General features: G+C 42.2%; 1 protein-coding gene across 2 annotated transcripts in view; it reads left to right on the forward strand.

Moving 5' to 3' along the window:
• tfr2 (transferrin receptor 2) overlaps positions 1-22,985 on the forward strand; it is a 172,591-nt gene that overhangs the window by 38,144 nt on the left and 111,462 nt on the right. For both annotated transcript variants that reach the window (XM_036958415.1, XM_036958416.1), the window contains exon 2: positions 22,759-22,802. In XM_036958415.1, coding sequence (XP_036814310.1) covers positions 22,759-22,802 — 44 coding nt within the window. The remainder of the gene's footprint in view (positions 1-22,758; positions 22,803-22,985) is intronic.

Raw genomic sequence — 22,985 nt, forward strand, 5'->3', positions numbered from 1 at the left:
AAAAACTGAAAAATTGGGCGTGCAAAATTATTCAGCCCCCTTAAGTTAATACTTTGTAGCGCCACCTTTTGCTGCGATTACAGCTGTAAGTCGCTTGGGGTATGTCTCTATCAGTTTTGCACATCGAGAGACTGACATTTTTTCCCATTCCTCCTTGCAAAACAGCTCAAGCTCAGTGAGGTTGGATGGAGAGCATTTGTGAACAGCAGTTTTCAGTTCTTTCCACAGATTCTCGATTGGATTCAGGTCTGGACTTTGACTTGGCCATTCTAACACCTGGATATGTTTATTTTTGAAGCATTCCATTGTAGATTTTGCTTTATGTTTTGGATCATTGTCTTGTTGGAAGACAAATCTCCGTCCCAGTCTCAGGTCTTTTGCAGACTCCATCAGGTTTTCTTCCAGAATGGTCCTGTATTTGGCTCCATCCATCTTCCCATCAATTTTAACCATCTTCCCTGTCCCTGCTGAAGAAAAGCAGGCCCAAACCATGATGCTGCCACCACCATGTTTGACAGTGGGGATGGTGTGTTCAGCTGTGTTGCTTTTACGCCAAACATAACGTTTTGCATTGTTGCCAAAAAGTTCAATTTTGGTTTCATCTGACCAGAGCACCTTCTGCCACATGTTTGGTGTGTCTCCCAGGTGGCTTGTGGCAAACTTTAAACAACACTTTTTATGGATATCTTTAAGAAATGGCTTTCTTCTTGCCACTCTTCCATAAAGGCCAGATTTGTGCAATATACGACTGATTGTTGTCCTATGGACAGAGTCTCCCACCTCAGCTGTAGATCTCTGCAGTTCATCCAGAGTGATCATGGGCCTCTTGGCTGCATCTCTGTTCAGTCTTCTCCTTGTATGAGCTGAAAGTTTAGAGGGACGGCTAGGTCTTGGTAGATTTGCAGTGGTCTGATACTCCTTCCATTTCAATATTATCGCTTGCACAGTGCTCCTTGGGATGTTTAAAGCTTGGGAAATCTTTTTGTATCCAAATCTGGCTTTAAACTTCTTCACAACAGTATCTCGGACCTGCCTGGTGTGTTCCTTGTTCTTCATGATGCTCTCTGCGCTTTTAACAGACCTCTGAGACTATCACAGTGCAGGTGCATATATACGGAGACTTGATTACACACAGGTGGATTGTATTTATCATCATTAGTCATTTAGGTCAACATTGGATCATTCAGAGATCCTCACTGAACTTCTGGAGAGAGTTTGCTGCACTAAAAGTAAAGGGGCTGAATAATTTTGCACGCCCAATTTTTCAGTTTTTGATTTGTTAAAAAAGTTTGAAATATCCAATAAATGTCATTCCACTTCATGATTGTGTCCCACTTGTTGTTGATTCTTCACAAAAAAATAAAATATCTTTATGTTTGAAGCCTGAAATGTGGCAAAAGGTCGCAAAGTTCAAGGGGGCCGAATACTTTCGCAAGGCACTGTATCTACAATAAATTAAGTGTGTTCCCTCAGACCACTACTCTACTACCACATATCTACAATACATTAAGTGTGTTCCCTCAGACCACTACTCTACTACCACATATCTACAATACATTAAGTGTGCTCCCTCAGACCACTACTCTACTACCACATATCTACAATACATTAAGTGTGTTCCCTCAGACCACTACTCTACTACCACTACTCTACAATACATTAAGTGTGTTCCCTCAGACCACTACTCTACAATACATTAAGTGTGTTCCCTCAGACCACTACTCTACTACCACTACTCTACAATACATTAAGTGTGTTCCCTCAGACCACTACTCTACTATCACATATCTGCAATACATTAAGTGTGTTCCCTCAGACCACTACTCTACTACCACATATCTACAATACATTAAGTGTGTTCCCTCAGACCACTACTCTACAATACATTAAGTGTGTTCCCTCAGACCACTACTCTACTACCACTACTCTACAATACATTAAGTGTGTTCCCTCAGACCACTACTCTACTATCACATATCTACAATACATTAAGTGTGTTCCCTCAGACCACTACTCTACTACCACTACTCTACAATACATTAAGTGTGTTCCCTCAGACCACTACTCTACTACCACATATCTACAATACATTAAGTGTGTTCCCTCAGACCACTACTCTACTACCACTACTCTACAATACATTAAGTGTGTTCCCTCAGACCACTACTCTACTACCACATATCTACAATACATTAAGTGTGTTCCCTCAGACCACTACTCTACTACCACATATCTACAATACATTAAGTGTGTTCCCTCAGGCCACTACTCTACAATAAATTAAGTGTGTTCCCTCAGACCACTACTACCACATATCTACAACACATTAAGTGTGTTCCCTCAGACCACTACTCTACTACCACTACTCTACAATACATTAAGTGTGTTACCTCAGACCACTACTCTACAATACATTAAGTGTGTTCCCTCAGACCACTACTCTACAATACATTAAGTGTGTTCCCTCAGACCACTACTCTACTACCACATATCTACAACACATTAAGTGTGTTCCCTCAGACCACTACTCTACTACCACATATCTACAATACATTAAGTGTGTTCCCTCAGACCACTACTCTACTACCACATATCTACAATACATTAAGTGTGTTCCCTCAGACCACTACTCTACTACCACATACAGTGCCTTGCGAAAGTATTCGGCCCCCTTGAACTTTGCGACCTTTTGCCACATTTCAGGCTTCAAACATAAAGATATAAAACTGTATTTTTTTGTGAAGAATCAACAACAAGTGGGACACAATCATGAAGTGGAACGACATTTATTGGATATTTCAAACTTTTTTTACAAATCAAAAACTGAAAAATTGGGCGTGCAAAATTATTCAGCCCCCTTAAGTTAATACTTTGTAGCGCCACCTTTTGCTGCGATTACAGCTGTAAGTCGCTTGGGGTATGTCTCTATCAGTTTTGCACATCGAGAGACTGACATTTTTTCCCATTCCTCCTTGCAAAACAGCTCAAGCTCAGTGAGGTTGGATGGAGAGCATTTGTGAACAGCAGTTTTCAGTTCTTTCCACAGATTCTCGATTGGATTCAGGTCTGGACTTTGACTTGGCCATTCTAACACCTGGATATGTTTATTTTTGAAGCATTCCATTGTAGATTTTGCTTTATGTTTTGGATCATTGTCTTGTTGGAAGACAAATCTCCGTCCCAGTCTCAGGTCTTTTGCAGACTCCATCAGGTTTTCTTCCAGAATGGTCCTGTATTTGGCTCCATCCATCTTCCCATCAATTTTAACCATCTTCCCTGTCCCTGCTGAAGAAAAGCAGGCCCAAACCATGATGCTGCCACCACCATGTTTGACAGTGGGGATGGTGTGTTCAGCTGTGTTGCTTTTACGCCAAACATAACGTTTTGCATTGTTGCCAAAAAGTTCAATTTTGGTTTCATCTGACCAGAGCACCTTCTGCCACATGTTTGGTGTGTCTCCCAGGTGGCTTGTGGCAAACTTTAAACAACACTTTTTATGGATATCTTTAAGAAATGGCTTTCTTCTTGCCACTCTTCCATAAAGGCCAGATTTGTGCAATATACGACTGATTGTTGTCCTATGGACAGAGTCTCCCACCTCAGCTGTAGATCTCTGCAGTTCATCCAGAGTGATCATGGGCCTCTTGGCTGCATCTCTGTTCAGTCTTCTCCTTGTATGAGCTGAAAGTTTAGAGGGACGGCTAGGTCTTGGTAGATTTGCAGTGGTCTGATACTCCTTCCATTTCAATATTATCGCTTGCACAGTGCTCCTTGGGATGTTTAAAGCTTGGGAAATCTTTTTGTATCCAAATCTGGCTTTAAACTTCTTCACAACAGTATCTCGGACCTGCCTGGTGTGTTCCTTGTTCTTCATGATGCTCTCTGCGCTTTTAACAGACCTCTGAGACTATCACAGTGCAGGTGCATATATACGGAGACTTGATTACACACAGGTGGATTGTATTTATCATCATTAGTCATTTAGGTCAACATTGGATCATTCAGAGATCCTCACTGAACTTCTGGAGAGAGTTTGCTGCACTAAAAGTAAAGGGGCTGAATAATTTTGCACGCCCAATTTTTCAGTTTTTGATTTGTTAAAAAAGTTTGAAATATCCAATAAATGTCATTCCACTTCATGATTGTGTCCCACTTGTTGTTGATTCTTCACAAAAAAATAAAATATCTTTATGTTTGAAGCCTGAAATGTGGCAAAAGGTCGCAAAGTTCAAGGGGGCCGAATACTTTCGCAAGGCACTGTATCTACAATAAATTAAGTGTGTTCCCTCAGACCACTACTCTACTACCACATATCTACAATACATTAAGTGTGTTCCCTCAGACCACTACTCTACTACCGCATATCTACAATACATTAAGTGTGTTCCCTCAGACCACTATTCTACTACCACATATCTACAATACATTAAGTGTGTTCCCTCAGACCACTACTCTACAATACATTAAGTGTGTTCCCTCAGACCACTACTCTACTACCACATATCTACAATACATTAAGTGTGTTCCCTCAGACCACTACTCTACTACCACATATCTACAATACATTAAGTGTGTTCCCTCAGACCACTACTCTACAATACATTAAGTGTGTTCCCTCAGACCACTACTCTACTACCACATATCTACAATACATTAAGTGTGTTCCCTCAGACCACTACTCTACAATACATTAAGTGTGTTACCTCAGACCACTACTCTACAATACATTAAGTGTGTTCCCTCAGACCACTACTCTACAATACATTAAGTGTGTTCCCTCAGACCACTACTCTACAATACATTAAGTGTGTTCCCTCAGACCACTACTCTACTACCACTACTCTACAATACATTAAGTGTGTTCCCTCAGACCACTACTCTACTATCACATATCTACAATACATTAAGTGTGTTCCCTCAGACCACTACTCTACTACCACTACTCTACAATACATTAAGTGTGTTCCCTCAGACCACTACTCTACTACCACATATCTACAATACATTAAGTGTGTTCCCTCAGACCACTACTCTACTACCACTACTCTACAATACATTAAGTGTGTTCCCTCAGACCACTACTCTACTACCACATATCTACAACACATTAAGTGTGTTCCCTCAGACCACTACTCTACTACCACATATCTACAACACATTAAGTGTGTTCCCTCAGACCACTACTCTACTACCACATATCTACAACACATTAAGTGTGTTCCCTCAGACCACTACTCTACTACCACATATCTACAATACATTAAGTGTGTTCCCTCAGACCACTACTCTACTACCACATATCTACAATACATTAAGTGTGTTCCCTCAGACCACTACTCTACTACCACATATCTACAATACATTAAGTGTGTTCCCTCAGACCACTACTCTACTACCACATATCTACAATACATTAAGTGTGTTCCCTCAGGCCACTACTCTACAATAAATTAAGTGTGTTCCCTCAGACCACTACTACCACATATCTACAACACATTAAGTGTGTTCCCTCAGACCACTACTCTACTACCACTACTCTACAATACATTAAGTGTGTTACCTCAGACCACTACTCTACAATACATTAAGTGTGTTCCCTCAGACCACTACTCTACAATACATTAAGTGTGTTCCCTCAGACCACTACTCTACTACCACATATCTACAACACATTAAGTGTGTTCCCTCAGACCACTACTCTACTACCACATATCTACAATACATTAAGTGTGTTCCCTCAGACCACTACTCTACTACCACATATCTACAATACATTAAGTGTGTTCCCTCAGACCACTACTCTACAACACATTAAGTGTGTTCCCTCAGACCACTACTCTACAATACATTAAGTGTGTTCCCTCAGACCACTACTCTACTACCACATATCTACAATACATTAAGTGTGTTCCCTCAGACCACTACTCTACTACCACATATCTACAATACATTAAGTGTGTTCCCTCAGACCACTACTCTACTACCACTACTCTACAATACATTAAGTGTGTTCCCTCAGACCACTACTCTACTACCACATATCTACAATACATTAAGTGTGTTCCCTCAGACCACTACTCTACTACCACTACTCTACAATACATTAAGTGTGTTCCCTCAGACCACTACTCTACAATACATTAAGTGTGTTCCCTCAGACCACTACTCTACTACCACATATCTACAATACATTAAGTGTGTTCCCTCAGACCACTACTCTACTACCACTACTCTACAATACATTAAGTGTGTTCCCTCAGACCACTACTCTACTACCACATATCTACAACACATTAAGTGTGTTCCCTCAGACCACTACTCTACTACCACATATCTACAACACATTAAGTGTGTTCCCTCAGACCACTACTCTACTACCACATATCTACAACACATTAAGTGTGTTCCCTCAGACCACTACTCTAATACCACATATCTACAATACATTAAGTGTGTTACCTCAGACCACTACTCTACTACCACATATCTACAACACATTAAGTGTGTTCCCTCAGACCACTACTCTACTACCACTACTCTACAATACATTAAGTGTGTTCCCTCAGACCACTACTCTACAATACATTAAGTGTGTTCCCTCAGACCACTACTCTACAATACATTAAGTGTGTTCCCTCAGACCACTACTCTACTACCACATATCTACAATACATTAAGTGTGTTCCCTCAGACCACTACTCTACTACCACATATCTACAATACATTAAGTGTGTTCCCTCAGACCACTACTCTACAATACATTAAGTGTGTTCCCTCAGACCACTACTCTACAATACATTAAGTGTGTTCCCTCAGACCACTACTCTACTACCACTACTCTACAATACATTAAGTGTGTTCCCTCAGACCACTACTCTACTACCACATATCTACAACACATTAAGTGTGTTCCCTCAGACCACTACTCTACTACCACATATCTACAATACATTAAGTGTGTTCCCTCAGACCACTACTCTACTACCACTACTCTACAATACATTAAGTGTGTTACCTCAGACCACTACTCTACTACCACATATCTACAATACATTAAGTGTGTTCCCTCAGACCACTACTCTACTACCACATATCTACAATACATTAAGTGTGTTCCCTCAGACCACTACTCTACAACACATTAAGTGTGTTCCCTCAGACCACTACTCTACTACCACTACTCTACAATACATTAAGTGTGTTACCTCAGACCACTACTCTACTACCACATATCTACAACACATTAAGTGTGTTCCCTCAGACCACTACTCTACTACCACATATCTACAACACATTAAGTGTGTTCCCTCAGACCACTACTCTACAACACATTAAGTGTGTTCCCTCAGACCACTACTCTACTACCACATATCTACAACACATTAAGTGTGTTCCCTCAGACCACTACTCTACAATACATTAAGTGTGTTCCCTCAGACCATTACTCTACTACCACATATCTACAATACATTAAGTGTGTTCCCTCAGACCACTACTCTACTACCACTACTCTACAACACATTAAGTGTGTTACCTCAGACCACTACTCTACAATACATTAAGTGTGTTCCCTCAGACCACTACTCTACTACCACATATCTACAATACATTAAGTGTGTTCCCTCAGACCACTACTCTACAATATATTAAGTGTGTTCCCTCAGACCACTACTCTACTACCACATATCTACAATACATTAAGTGTGTTCCCTCAGACCACTACTCTACTACCACATATCTACAATACATTAAGTGTGTTCCCTCAGACCACTACTCTACTACCACATATCTACAACACATTAAGTGTGTTCCCTCAGACCACTACTCTACAATACATTAAGTGTGTTCCCTCAGACCACTACTCTACAATACATTAAGTGTGTTCCCTCAGGCCATTACTCTACTACCACATATCTACAACACATTAAGTGTGTTCCCTCAGACCACTACTCTACTACCACATATCTACAATACATTAAGTGTGTTCCCTCAGACCACTACTCTACTACCACATATCTACAATACATTAAGTGTGTTCCCTCAGACCACTACTCTACTACCACTACTCTACAATACATTAAGTGTGTTCCCTCAGACCACTACTCTACAATACATTAAGTGTGTTCCCTCAGGCCATTACTCTACAATACATTAAGTGTGTTCCCTCAGACCATTACTCTACAATACATTAAGTGTGTTCCCTCAGACCACTACTCTACTACCACATATCTACAATACATTAAGTGTGTTACCTCAGACCACTACTCTACAATACATTAAGTGTGTTCCCTCAGGCCATTACTCTACAATACATTAAGTGTGTTCCCTCAGACCACTACTCTACTACCACATATCTACAATACATTAAGTGTGTTACCTCAGACCACTACTCTACAATACATTAAGTGTGTTCCCTCAGGCCATTACTCTACAATACATTAAGTGTGTTACCTCAGACCACTACTCTACAATACATTAAGTGTGTTCCCTCAGACCACTACTCTACTACCACATATCTACAATACATTAAGTGTGTTCCCTCAGACCACTACTCTACAATACATTAAGTGTGTTCCCTCAGGCCACTACTCTACTACCACATATCTACAACACATTAAGTGTGTTCCCTCAGACCACTACTCTACTACCACATATCTACAATACATTAAGTGTGTTCCCTCAGGCCACTACTCTACAATACATTAAGTGTGTTCCCTCAGACCACTACTCTACTACCACATATCTACAACACATTAAGTGTGTTCCCTCAGACCATTACTCTACTACCACATATCTACAATACATTAAGTGTGTTCCCTCAGACCACTACTCTACTACCACATATCTACAACACATTAAGTGTGTTCCCTCAGACCACTACTCTACTACCACATATCTACAACACATTAAGTGTGTTCCCTCAGACCACTACTCTACTACCACTACTCTACAATACATTAAGTGTGTTCCCTCAGACCACTACTCTACTACCACTACTCTACAATACATTAAGTGTGTTCCCTCAGGCCACTACTCTACAACACATTAAGTGTGTTACCTCAGGCCACTACTCTACTACCACTACTCTACAATACATTAAGTGTGTTACCTCAGACCATTACTCTACTACCACATATCTACAATACATTAAGTGTGTTCCCTCAGACCACTACTCTACAATACATTAAGTGTGTTACCTCAGGCCACTACTCTACTACCACTACTCTACAATACATTAAGTGTGTTACCTCAGACCATTACTCTACTACCACTACTCTACAATACATTAAGTGTGTTCCCTCAGACCACTACTCTACTACCACTACTCTACAATACATTAAGTGTGTTCCCTCAGACCACTACTCTACTACCACATATCTACAACACATTAAGTGTGTTCCCTCAGACCACTACTCTACTACCACATATCTACAATACATTAAGTGTGTTCCCTCAGACCACTACTCTACTACCACATATCTACAATACATTAAGTGTGTTCCCTCAGACCACTACTCTACTACCACATATCTACAATACATTAAGTGTGTTCCCTCAGACCACTACTCTACTACCACTACTCTACAACACATTAAGTGTGTTCCCTCAGACCACTACTCTACAATACATTAAGTGTGTTCCCTCAGACCACTACTCTACAACACATTAAGTGTGTTCCCTCAGACCACTACTCTACAATACATTAAGTGTGTTCCCTCAGACCACTACTCTACTACCACATATCTACAATACATTAAGTGTGTTCCCTCAGACCACTACTCTACTACCACATATCTACAACACATTAAGTGTGTTCCCTCAGACCACTACTCTACTACCACATATCTACAACACATTAAGTGTGTTCCCTCAGACCACTACTCTACTACCACATATCTACAACACATTAAGTGTGTTCCCTCAGACCACTACTCTACTACCACTACTCTACAATACATTAAGTGTGTTCCCTCAGACCACTACTCTACTACCACATATCTACAACACATTAAGTGTGTTACCTCAGACCACTACTCTACTACCACATATCTACAACACATTAAGTGTGTTCCCTCAGACCACTACTCTACTACCACATATCTACAATACATTAAGTGTGTTCCCTCAGACCACTACTCTACTACCACATATCTACAATACATTAAGTGTGTTCCCTCAGACCACTACTCTACTACCACATATCTACAATACATTAAGTGTGTTCCCTCAGACCACTACTCTACAACACATTAAGTGTGTTCCCTCAGACCACTACTCTACTACCACATATCTACAACACATTAAGTGTGTTACCTCAGACCACTACTCTACTACCACATATCTACAACACATTAAGTGTGTTCCCTCAGACCACTACTCTACTACCACATATCTACAACACATTAAGTGTGTTCCCTCAGACCACTACTCTACTACCACATATCTACAACACATTAAGTGTGTTCCCTCAGACCACTACTCTACTACCACATATCTACAATACATTAAGTGTGTTCCCTCAGACCACTACTCTACAATACATTAAGTGTGTTCCCTCAGACCACTACTCTACTACCACATATCTACAATACATTAAGTGTGTTCCCTCAGACCACTACTCTACTACCACATATCTACAATACATTAAGTGTGTTACCTCAGACCACTACTCTACTACCACTACTCTACAATACATTAAGTGTGTTACCTCAGACCACTACTCTACAACACATTAAGTGTGTTCCCTCAGACCACTACTCTACTACCACATATCTAAAACACATTAAGTGTGTTCCCTCAGACCACTACTCTACAATACATTAAGTGTGTTCCCTCAGACCACTACTCTACTACCACATATCTACAATACATTAAGTGTGTTACCTCAGACCACTACTCTACTACCACATATCTACAATACATTAAGTGTCTTCCCTCAGACCACTACTCTACTACCACATATCTACAATACATTAAGTGTGTTACCTCAGACCACTACTCTACAATACATTAAGTGTGTTCCCTCAGACCACTACTCTACAATACATTAAGTGTGTTCCCTCAGACCACTACTCTACTACCACAATACATTAAGTGTTACCTCAGACCACTACTCTACTACCACATATCTACAATACATTAAGTGTGTTCCCTCAGACCACTACTCTACTACCACTACTCTACAATACATTAAGTGTGTTCCCTCAGACCACTACTCTACTACCACTACTCTACAATACATTAAGTGTGTTACCTCAGACCACTACTCTACTACCACATATCTACAACACATTAAGTGTGTTCCCTCAGACCACTACTCTACTACCACATATCTACAACACATTAAGTGTGTTCCCTCAGACCACTACTCTACTACCACATATCTACAATACATTAAGTGTGTTACCTCAGACCACTACTCTACTACCACATATCTACAATACATTAAGTGTGTTCCCTCAGACCACTACTCTACTACCACATATCTACAATACATTAAGTGTGTTCCCTCAGACCACTACTCTACTACCACATATCTACAATACATTAAGTGTGTTACCTCAGACCACTACTCTACTACCACATATCTACAACACATTAAGTGTGTTCCCTCAGACCACTACTCTACTACCACTACTCTACAATACATTAAGTGTGTTCCCTCAGACCACTACTCTACTACCACTACTCTACAATACATTAAGTGTGTTACCTCAGACCACTACTCTACTACCACATATCTACAACACATTAAGTGTGTTCCCTCAGACCACTACTCTACTACCACATATCTACAACACATTAAGTGTGTTCCCTCAGACCACTACTCTACTACCACTACTCTACAACACATTAAGTGTGTTCCCTCAGACCACTACTCTACTACCACTACTCTACAACACATTAAGTGTGTTACCTCAGACCACTACTCTACTACCACTACTCTACAATACATTAAGTGTGTTCCCTCAGACCACTACTCTACTACCACATATCTACAACACATTAAGTGTGTTCCCTCAGACCACTACTCTACTACCACATATCTACAACACATTAAGTGTGTTCCCTCAGACCACTACTCTACTACCACTACTCTACAATACATTAAGTGTGTTCCCTCAGACCACTACTCTACTACCACTACTCTACAATACATTAAGTGTGTTCCCTCAGGCCACTACTCTACTACCACTACTCTACAATACATTAAGTGTGTTCCCTCAGACCACTACTCTACTACCACTACTCTACAATACATTAAGTGTGTTCCCTCAGACCACTACTCTACAATACATTAAGTGTGTTCCCTCAGACCACTACTCTACTACCACTACTCTACAATACATTAAGTGTGTTCCCTCAGGCCACTACTCTACTACCACATATCTACAATACATTAAGTGTGTTCCCTCAGACCACTACTCTACTACCACATATCTACAACACATTAAGTGTGTTCCCTCAGACCACTACTCTACTACCACATATCTACAACACATTAAGTGTGTTCCCTCAGACCACTACTCTACTACCACATATCTACAATACATTAAGTGTGTTCCCTCAGACCACTACTCTACTACCACATATCTACAATACATTAAGTGTGTTCCCTCAGACCACTACTCTACTACCACTACTCTACAATACATTAAGTGTGTTCCCTCAGACCACTACTCTACAATACATTAAGTGTTACCTCAGACCACTACTCTACAATACATTAAGTGTGTTCCCTCAGACCACTACTCTACTACCACATATCTACAATACATTAAGTGTGTTCCCTCAGACCACTACTCTACTACCACATATCTACAATACATTAAGTGTGTTCCCTCAGACCACTACTCTACTACCACATATCTACAACCCATTAAGTGTGTTCCCTCAGACCACTACTCTACTACCACTACTCTACAATACATTAAGTGTGTTCCCTCAGACCACTACTCTACAATACATTAAGTGTGTTCCCTCAGGCCACTACTCTACTACCACTACTCTACAATACATTAAGTGTGTTCCCTCAGACCACTACTCTACTACCACATATCTACAATACATTAAGTGTGTTCCCTCAGACCACTACTCTACTACCACTACTCTACAATACATTAAGTGTGTTCCCTCAGACCACTACTCTACTACCACTACTCTACAATACATTAAGTGTGTTCCCTCAGACCTCTACTCTACAATACATTAAGTGTGTTCCCTCAGACCACTACTCTACAATACATTAAGTGTGTTCCCTCAGACCACTACTCTACTACCACATATCTACAATACATTAAGTGTGTTCCCTCAGACCACTACTCTACTACCACTACTCTACAACACATTAAGTGTGTTCCCTCAGACCACTACTCTACTACCACTACTCTACAACACATTAAGTGTGTTCCCTCAGACCACTACTCTACAATACATTAAGTGTGTTCCCTCAGACCACTACTCTACTACCACATATCTACAATACATTAAGTGTGTTACCTCAGACCACTACTCTACAATACATTAAGTGTGTTACCTCAGACCACTACTCTACTACCACATATCTACAACACATTAAGTGTGTTCCCTCCAATTCAAAATCCATGTGAGTGTAGAGTGCTGTCTTATCGTTTGTATGTGTGTGTGTTATCGTGTGTCTGTGCCTGTGTGTGTATAGTGGGTATGTTATTGTGTGTGTATAGTGGGCATGTTATTGTGTGTGTGTGTGTGTATAGTGGGCATGTTATTGTGTGTGTGTGTGTGTATAGTGGGCATGTTATTGTGTGTGTGTGTGTGTATAGTGGGCATGTTATTGTGTGTGTGTGTGTGTATAGTGGGCATGTTATTGTGTGTGTGTGTGTGTATAGTGGGCATGTTATTGTGTGTGTCTCCGTTGTTCCATGAGGTGTATTTTTATCAGTTTTTAAATCTGTTTCTACTGCTGCATCAGTTACCTGATGTAGAATAGAGTTCTATGTAGTCATGTCTCTATGTAGTAATGTGGAATAGAGTTCCATGTAGTCATGGCTCTATGTAGTACTGTGGAATAGAGTTCCATGTAGTCATGGCTCTATGTAGTACTGTGGAATAGAGTTCCATGTAGTCATGGCTCTATGTAGTACTGTGGAATAGAGTTCCATGTAGTCATGGCTCTATGTAGTACTGTGGAATAGAGTTCCATGTAGTCATGGCTCTATGTAGTACTGTGGAATAGAGTTCCATGTAGTCATGGCTCTATGTAGTACTGTGGAATAGAGTTCCATGTAGTCATGGCTCTATGTAGTACTGTGTAGTAGAGTTCCATGTAGTCATGTCTCTATGTAGTACTGTGGAATAGAGTTCCATGTAGTCATGGCTCTATGTAGTACTGTGGAATAGAGTTATATGTAGTCATGTCTCTATGTAGTACTGTGGAATAGAGTTCCATGTAGTCATGGCTCTATGTAGTACTGTGGAATAGAGTTCCATGTAGTCATGGCTCTATGTTATACTGTGGAATAGAGTTCCATGTAGTCATGGCTCTATGTAGTACTGTGGAATAGAGTTCCATGTAGTCATGGCTCTATGTAGTACTGTGGAATAGAGTTCCATGTAGTCATGTCTCTATGTAGTACTGTGGAATAGAGTTCCATGTAGTCATGGCTCTATGTAGTACTGTGGAATAGAGTTCCATGTAGTCATGGCTCTATGTAGTACTGTGGAATAGAGTTCTATGTAGTCATGTCTCTATGTAGTACTGTGGAATAGAGTTCCATGTAGTCATGGCTCTATGTAGTACTGTGGAATAGAGTTCCATGTAGTCATGGCTCTATGTAGTACTGTGGAATAGAGTTCCATGTAGTCATGGCTCTATGTAGTACTGTGGAATAGAGTTCCATGTAGTCACGGCTCTATGTAGTACTGTGGAATAGAGTTCCATGTAGTCATGTCTCTATGTAGTACTGTGGAATAGAGTTCCATGTAGTCATGGCTCTATGTAGTACTGTGGAATAGAGTTCCATGTAGTCATGTCTCTATGTAGTACTGTGGAACAGAGTTCCATGTAGTCATGGCTCTATGTAGTACTGTGGAATAGAGTTCCATGTAGTCATGGCTCTATGTAGTACTGTGGAATAGAGTTCCATGTAGTCATGTCTCTATGTAGTACTGTGGAACAGAGTTCCATGTAGTCATGGCTCTATGTAGTACTGTGCGCCTCCCATAGGGGACTGTGAAGAGACCTCTGGTGACATGTCTTGTGGGGTATGCTGGGCTCTAGCAGGTTGTCGTGTCTTTGGCTGTGCGGGATTAAGTGATATGACATGCTATTCGATACATTTTTCCGTAATTAATATCACCTGATTGAGCTCATCATGTAAATGTAATTAACTAGAGAGTCGGGCACCACAAAATAATATTTATAGAGCTGTTATCTTCCGAATAAACTCTTAAAGACCTAGTAATATTTTACATCATTAGCAGTCAACATTGATCAAATCAAATTTACAGTGCCTTGCGAAAGTATTCGGCCCCCTTGAGCTTTGCGAACTTTTGCCACATTTCAGGCTTCAAACATAAAGTTATAAAACTGGAATTTTTTGTGAAGAATCAACAACAAGTGGGACACAATCATGAAGTGGAACGACATTTATTGGATATTTCAAACTTTTTTAACAAATCAAAAACTGAAAAATTGGGCGTGCAAAATTATTCAGCCCCTTTACTTTCAGTGCAGCAAACTCTCTCCAGAAGTTCAGTGAGAATCTCTGAATGATCCAATGTTGACCTAAATGACTAATGATGATAAATACAATCCACCTGTGTGTAATCAAGTCTCCGTATAAATGCACCTGCACTGTGATAGTCTCAGAGGTCCGTTAAAAGCGCAGAGAGCATCATGAAGAACAAGGAACACACCAGGCAGGACCGAGATACTGTTGTGAAGATGTTTAAAGCCAGATTTGGATACAAAAATATTTCCCAAGCTTTAAACATCCCAAGGAGCACTGTGCAAGTGATAATATTGAAATGGAAGGAGTATCAGACCACTGCAAATCTACCAAGACCTGGCCGTCCCTCTAAACTTTCAGCTCATACAAGGAGAAGACTGATCAGAGATGCAGCCAAGAGGCCCATGATCACTCTGGATGAACTGCAGAGATCTACAGCTGAGGTGGGAGACTCTGTCCATAGGACAACAATCAGTCGTATATTGCACAAATCTGGCCTTTATGGAAGAGTGGCAAGAAGAAAGCCATTTCTTAAAGATATCCATAAAAAGTGTTGTTTAAAGTTTGCCACAAGCCACCTGGGAGACACACCAAACATGTGGCAGAAGGTGCTCTGGTCAGATGAAACCAAAATTGAACTTTTTGGCAACAATGCAAAACGTTATGTTTGGCGTAAAAGCAACACAGCTGAACACACCATCCCCACTGTCAAACATGGTGGTGGCAGCATCATGGTTTGGGCCTGCTTTTCTTCAGCAGGGACAGGGAAGATGGTTAAAATTGATGGGAAGATGGATGGAGCCAAATACAGGACCATTCTGGAAGAAAACCTGATGGAGTCTGCAAAAGACCTGAGACTGGGACGGAGATTTGTCTTCCAACAAGACAATGATCCAAAACATAAAGCAAAATCTACAATGGAATGGTTCAAAAATAAACATATCCAGGTGTTAGAATGGCCAAGTCAAAGTCCAGACCTGAATCCAATCGAGAATCTGTGGAAAGAACTGAAAACTGCTGTTCACAAATGCTCTCCATCCAACCTCACTGAGCTCGAGCTGTTTTGCAAGGAGGAATGGGAAAAAATGTCAGTCTCTCGATGTGCAAAACTGATAGAGGCATACCCCAAGCGACTTACAGCTGTAATCGCAGCAAAAGGTGGCGCTACGAAGTATTAACTTAAGGGGGCTGAATAATTTTGCACGCCCAATTTTTCAGTTTTTGATTTGTTAAAAAAGTTTGAAATATCCAATAAATGTCGTTCCACTTCATGATTGTGTCCCACTTGTTGTTGATTCTTCACAAAAAAATACAGTTTTATATCTTTATGTTTGAAGCCTGAAATGTGGCAAAAGGTCGCAAAGTTCAAGGGGGCCGAATACTTTCGCAAGGCACTGTATTTATATAGCCCTTCGTACATCAGCTGATATCTCAAAGTGCTGTACAGAAACCCAGCCTAAAACCCCAAACAGCAAGCAATGCAGTTGTAGAAGCACGGTGGCTGGGAAAAACTCCCTAGAAAGGCCAAAACCTAGAGAGGAACCAGGCTATGTGGGGTGGCCAGTCCTCTTCTGGCTGTGCCGGGTGGAGATTATACAGAACATGGCCAAGATGTTCAAATGTTCATAAATGACCAGCATGGTCAAATAATAATCACAGGCAGAACAGTTGAAACTGGAGCAGCAGCACGGCCAGGTGGACTGGGGACAGCAAGGAGTCATCATGTCAGGTAGTCCTGAGGCATGGTCTTAGGACTCAGGTCCTCCGAGAGACAGAAAGAAGGAGAGAAAGAGAGAATTAGAGAGAGCATACTTAAATTCACACAGGACACCGGATAGGACAGGAGAAGTACTCCAGATATAACAAACTGATCCTAGCCCCCCGACACATAAACTACTGCAGCATAAATACTGGAGGCTGAGACAGGAGGGGTCAGGAGACACTGTGGCCCCATCCGATGACACCCCCGGACAGGGCCAAACAGGAAGGATATAACCCCACCCACTTTGCCAAAGCACAGCCCCCACACCACTAGAGGGATATCTTCAACCACCAACTTACCATCCAGAGACAAAGCCGAGTATAGCCCACAAAGATCTCTGCCACGGCACAAACCAAGGGGGGGCGCCAACCCAGACAGGAAGATCACATCAGTGACTCAACCCACTCAAGTGTCGCACCCCTCCTAGGGACAGTATGAAAGAGCCCTAGTAAGCCAGTGACTCAGCCCCTGTAATAGGGTTAGAGGCAGAGAATCCCAGTGGAAAGAGGTGAACCGGCCAGGCAGAGACAGCAAGGGCGGTTCGTCGCTCCAGAGCCTTTCCGTTCACCTTCACACTCCTGGGCCAGACTACACTCAATCATATGACCCACTGAAGAGATGAGTCTTCAGTAAAGACTTAAAGGTTGAGACTGAGTTTGCGTCTCTGACATGGGTAGGCAGACCATTCCATAAAAATGGAGCTCTATAGGAGAAAGCCCTGCCTCCAGCTGTTTGCTTAGTAATTCTAGGGACAATTAGGAGGCCTGCGTCTTGTAATCTTCATCTTACTTCAGTCTCATCTGAAAGTTGTAAATTCTTGGTTATCTGCAAGAACCCTGGCTAACAATTTGAATCAGCAATACAAAATTGGGTTTAATCATTTATTTAATAAATACCTAACTAATCACACAGAATTACACATACACATAATTAATCATAACTTGATTACAAATGACGTCATAAAGGAAAACGTCCCTAGCGGGCGGAACAGATATGACAGCTTGTTACACAAAGGAAAAGGGGCAGGGTTTGAGTGAAAGAGCGGGAAGACTGAGGAACAAAGGGAGAAGCTGTGCTATCGTAAATACAGTATCTTATGCATTCTAAATTACCGGCCATTTGGAAATGGAAAATGCAATAAATATTTACTCTGAGCTGCGCTTCGATAAGTTGGTGGTAGATGGAAGGCCGTGTTGCCCAACCAAGTCCTTTGAGGAATGTCTCTGGTGGTCAATTGGATACGTAGTAACGTCGTTGTGTGGTAGACCCGATACTCTGTCTGTTCCTTCCTAACCCTCGTTTGCAGCTGCGGTCGCTAACTCAACGGCTAGAAGGAATCACTTCTGCCGTGAATAAGAGTTCAAAAGTTCATACCATTCGCAACCAAAGGTCATGCTGATGTTGGCTTCGTTCTGTAGTTATTATCTGAACCATTCTGACATCTGACCAACCAAAGCTCATGCTGATGTTGGCTTCGTTCTGTAGTTATTATCTGAACCATTCCTACATCTGACCAACCAAAGCTCATGCTGATGTTGGCTTCGTTCTGTAGTTATTATCTGAACCATTCTGACATCTGACCAACCAAAGCTCATGCTGATGTTGGCTTCGTTCTGTAGTTATTATCTGAACCATTCCTACATCTGACCAACCAAAGCTCATGCTGATGTTGGCTTCGTTCTGTAGTTATTATCTGAACCATTCTGACATCTGACCAACCAAAGCTCATGCTGATGTTGGCTTCGTTCTGTAGTTATTATCTGAACCATTCCTACATCTGACCAACCAAAGCTCATGCTGATGTTGGCTTCGTTCTGTAGTTATTATCTGAACCATTCCTACATCTGACCAACCAAAGCTCATGCTGATGTTGGCTTCGTTCTGTAGTTATTATCTGAACCATTCTGACATAGGACCGTCATCCTACCTCATCAGAACAGGAAGTTCTATTGTCGTCAAGGCTTTATATAGGAAGGGAGAAGAGGGCGTATTTGAAAAGTTTTATAGCCCATGTCCCTTCACAGAGGCGGGCCACTGAGGGAGCCGCCCTAACTTATGAAACCCACATCTCACATTTTAGAAGCTAAAATCACATTTTATCCCATCACAAATAATTTCATATCCAAACATTTAAATTGAATAACATACCATGTTAATCCGATAACTCTGATGTGTAGACTTTCCACTGTAGAGTTTATATCATCTTATCATTGATGAGAATGTCTCAGATGACAACCGAACTGACATCATATCCATTAAGTACCACCGCATATGTTCAATTGGTCGGATTACCAGAATATAGTTAATTTCCCCCCACCTACTGATGTTCCCAGAATCTCTATGTTAACCAAGGGTTTTTTAAATGTAACCTCAGTAGGTTAGAGAGAGGAAAAAGGGGGGAAGAGGTATTTATGTCTGTCATAAACCTATCCCCCCAGGCCAACGTCATGACAAGGTATATCTCACTGGTCAACCCCAAAGCCAGCACCTCCTTTGGCCGCCTTTCTTTCCAGTTCTCTGCTGCCAATGACTGGAACGAATTGCAAAAATCTCTGAAGTTAGAGACACATTTCCCTCACTAACTTTAAGCATCAGCTATCTGATCAGCTTACCAATGGCTGTGTACAGCTGCAGCAAATCCAATCTACCAATCACATCATCATCCTTACATCTATCACTCCAGTGTTAATCTGCTAAATTGTAATTACTTTGCCACTATGACCTATTTATTGCCTTACCTCCTCACACCATTTACACTGAATATAGAATTTTCTATTTTGTTATTGACTGTACATTTTTTGTTTTGTTTATTCCAAGTGTAACTCTGTGTCGTTGTTTACGATGCATTGCTTTGCTTTATCTTGGCCAGGTCGCAGTTGTAAGTGAGAACTTATTCTCAACTGGACTACCTGGTTAAATAAAGGCTAAATAAATAAATATAAAATAATTGACTACAACATTCAACACCTCCATGCTCATCATTTGATTTGATTTAATTAAGCTTAAGGCCTTGGGTGTCGACCCCACCCTGTGCAGTTGGGTCCTGGACTTCCTGACGGGCCGCCCCCAGGTGGTGAAGGTAGGAAACAACATCTCCACCCCGCTGATCCTCAACACTGGGGCCCCACAAGGGTGCGTTCTCAGCCCTCTCCTGTACTCCCTGTTCACCCATGACTGCGTGGCCATGCACGCCTCCAACTCAATCATCAAGTTTGCAGATGACACAAGAGTAGTGGGCCTGATTACCAACAACGAAGAGACCGCCTACAGGGAGGAGGTGAGGGCACTGAGTGTAGTGTCAGGAAAACAACCTCCCACTCAAAGTCAACAAAACAAAGGAGATTATTGTTCCTCGGCGTACACATCACAGACAAACTGAATTGGTCCACCCACACAGACAGCGTAGTGAAGAAAGCGCAACAGTGCCTCTTCAACCTCAGGAGGCTGAAGAAATTTGGCTTGTCACCTAAAACCCTCACAAACTTTTGCAGATGCACAAACGAGAGCATCCTGTCGGGCTGTTTCACCGCCTGGTATGGAAACTGCACAGCCCTCAACTACTAGGCTCTCCAGAGGGTGGTGCGGTCTGCACAACGCATCACTGGGGGCAAACTACCTGCCCTCCATGACACCTATAGCACCTGTCTGCACAACGTGTCACCAGCATTCTTCTCACCAAACCACATGACCTTTTGTTCTGGAGGTGTTCAGAACAAGGTTAAGGGCAGAGTAAGCTTGTTGGACACTAAGAAAGCTTTGTTGTAGAGCGTTTAACACAAAATCAGGGAAGGGCCTAGCTGAGTATAAAACCTTATCATCTGTATATATATGGATAAGAGAGCTTCCTATTGCCTGATCTATGTTGTTGATGCAAATTGAGAAGAGCATGGGGCCTAGGATAGAGCCTTGGGACACTCCCTTGGGGACAGGCAGTGTCTGAGACAGCAGATTTCTGACTTTATACACTGCACTCTTTGAGAGGGGTAGTTAGCAAACCAGGCCAAAGACCCCTCGGAGACACCAATACTCCTTAGCCGGCCTACAAGAATGGAATGGTCTACCGTATCAAAAGCTTTGGCCAAGTCAATAAAATAACATCACCACATTTCTTAGAATCAAAGGTAATGGTGACATCATTGAGGACCTTTAAGGTTGCAGTGACACATCCATAACCTGAGCGGAAACCAGATTGCATACCTGAGAGAATACTATAGATATCAAGAAAGCCAGCCAGTTGATTATTGACAAGTTTTTCCAACACTTTTGATAAACAGGGCAAAGTAACAGTTAAGATCAGCTTGATCTCCCCCTTTAAGTAGAGGACGGTTTGTGGCTGCCTTCCAAGCAATGGGAATCTACCCAGAGAGAAGAGACAGGTTAAAAAGATCAGAGATAGGCTTGGTGATGATAGGGGCAGCAACCTCCCCAGAACGGAGAGACAGGTTAAAAGGTCAGAGATAGGCTTGGTGATGATAGGGACAGCAACCTTAAAGAATAAAGGAGAGACAGGTTAAAAAGGTCAGAGATAGGCTTGGTGATGATAGGGGCAGCAACCTTAAAGAAGAAAGGATCTAAACCATCTGATCCAAATGTTTTTTGGGGTCAAGTTTCAGGAGCTCCTTTAGCACCTCAGACTCAGTGACCGCCTGCAGGGAGAAGTGACCGCCTGCAGGGGGAGGGACTGGGGAGGAGAGAGGGAGGGACAAGGGGAGGAGGGGGAGGGAATGGGGAGGAGGGGGAGGGGAGGAAGGAGAGAGGGAGGGACAAGGGGAGGAGGGAGGAACTGGGGGAGGAAGGAGAGAGGGAGGGACAAGGGGAGAAGGGGGAGGGACTGGGGGAGGAGGGGGAGGGGAGGAAGGAGAGAGGGAGGGACAAGGGGAGGAGGGAGGGACTGAGGGCAGGAAGGAGAGAGAGAATGAGGGAGTGACTGGGGGAGGGGGAGGGGTTGGAAGGAGAGAGGGAGGGACAACGGGAGGAGGGTGTGTGTGTGTGTGTGTGTTTATCTGTGTGTTTGTGTGTGTGTGTGTGTGTGTTTATCTGCGTGTGCGCGCGTGTGTGCGTGTGTGTTTATCTGTGTGTTTGTGTGTGTGTGTTTATCTGCGTGTGCGCGCGTGTGTGTGCGTGTGTGTGTGTGTGTGTGTGTGTGTTTATCTGCGTGTGCGCGCGTGTGTGCGTGTGTGCGTGTGTGTGTGTGCTGAAAGCGACAGATGGAGAAGGGACAGTGAAAGAAAATGATTTGTATTTTCTGTAGAATATTACATCATGTGATCTTTCTCTCACTCTCAGATCAGAGACACATGGACACCATTAGAAGATCACTGCTGAGACAGGTGAGGGGGAGGAGAGGGAGGGACTGGGGGAGGAGGGGGAGGGACTGGAGGGGGAGGGGGAGGGACAAGGGGAGGAGGGAGGGACTGGGGAGGAGAGAGGGAGGGACAAGGGAGGAGAGAGGGAGGGACAAGGGGAGGAGGGGGAGGGACTGGGGGAGGAGGGGGAGGGGAGGAAGGAGAGAG

Source organism: Oncorhynchus mykiss, chromosome 21 (genome assembly GCF_013265735.2).
Source record: "Oncorhynchus mykiss isolate Arlee chromosome 21, USDA_OmykA_1.1, whole genome shotgun sequence".
In the NCBI taxonomy this organism is placed as follows: Eukaryota; Metazoa; Chordata; class Actinopteri; order Salmoniformes; family Salmonidae; genus Oncorhynchus; species Oncorhynchus mykiss.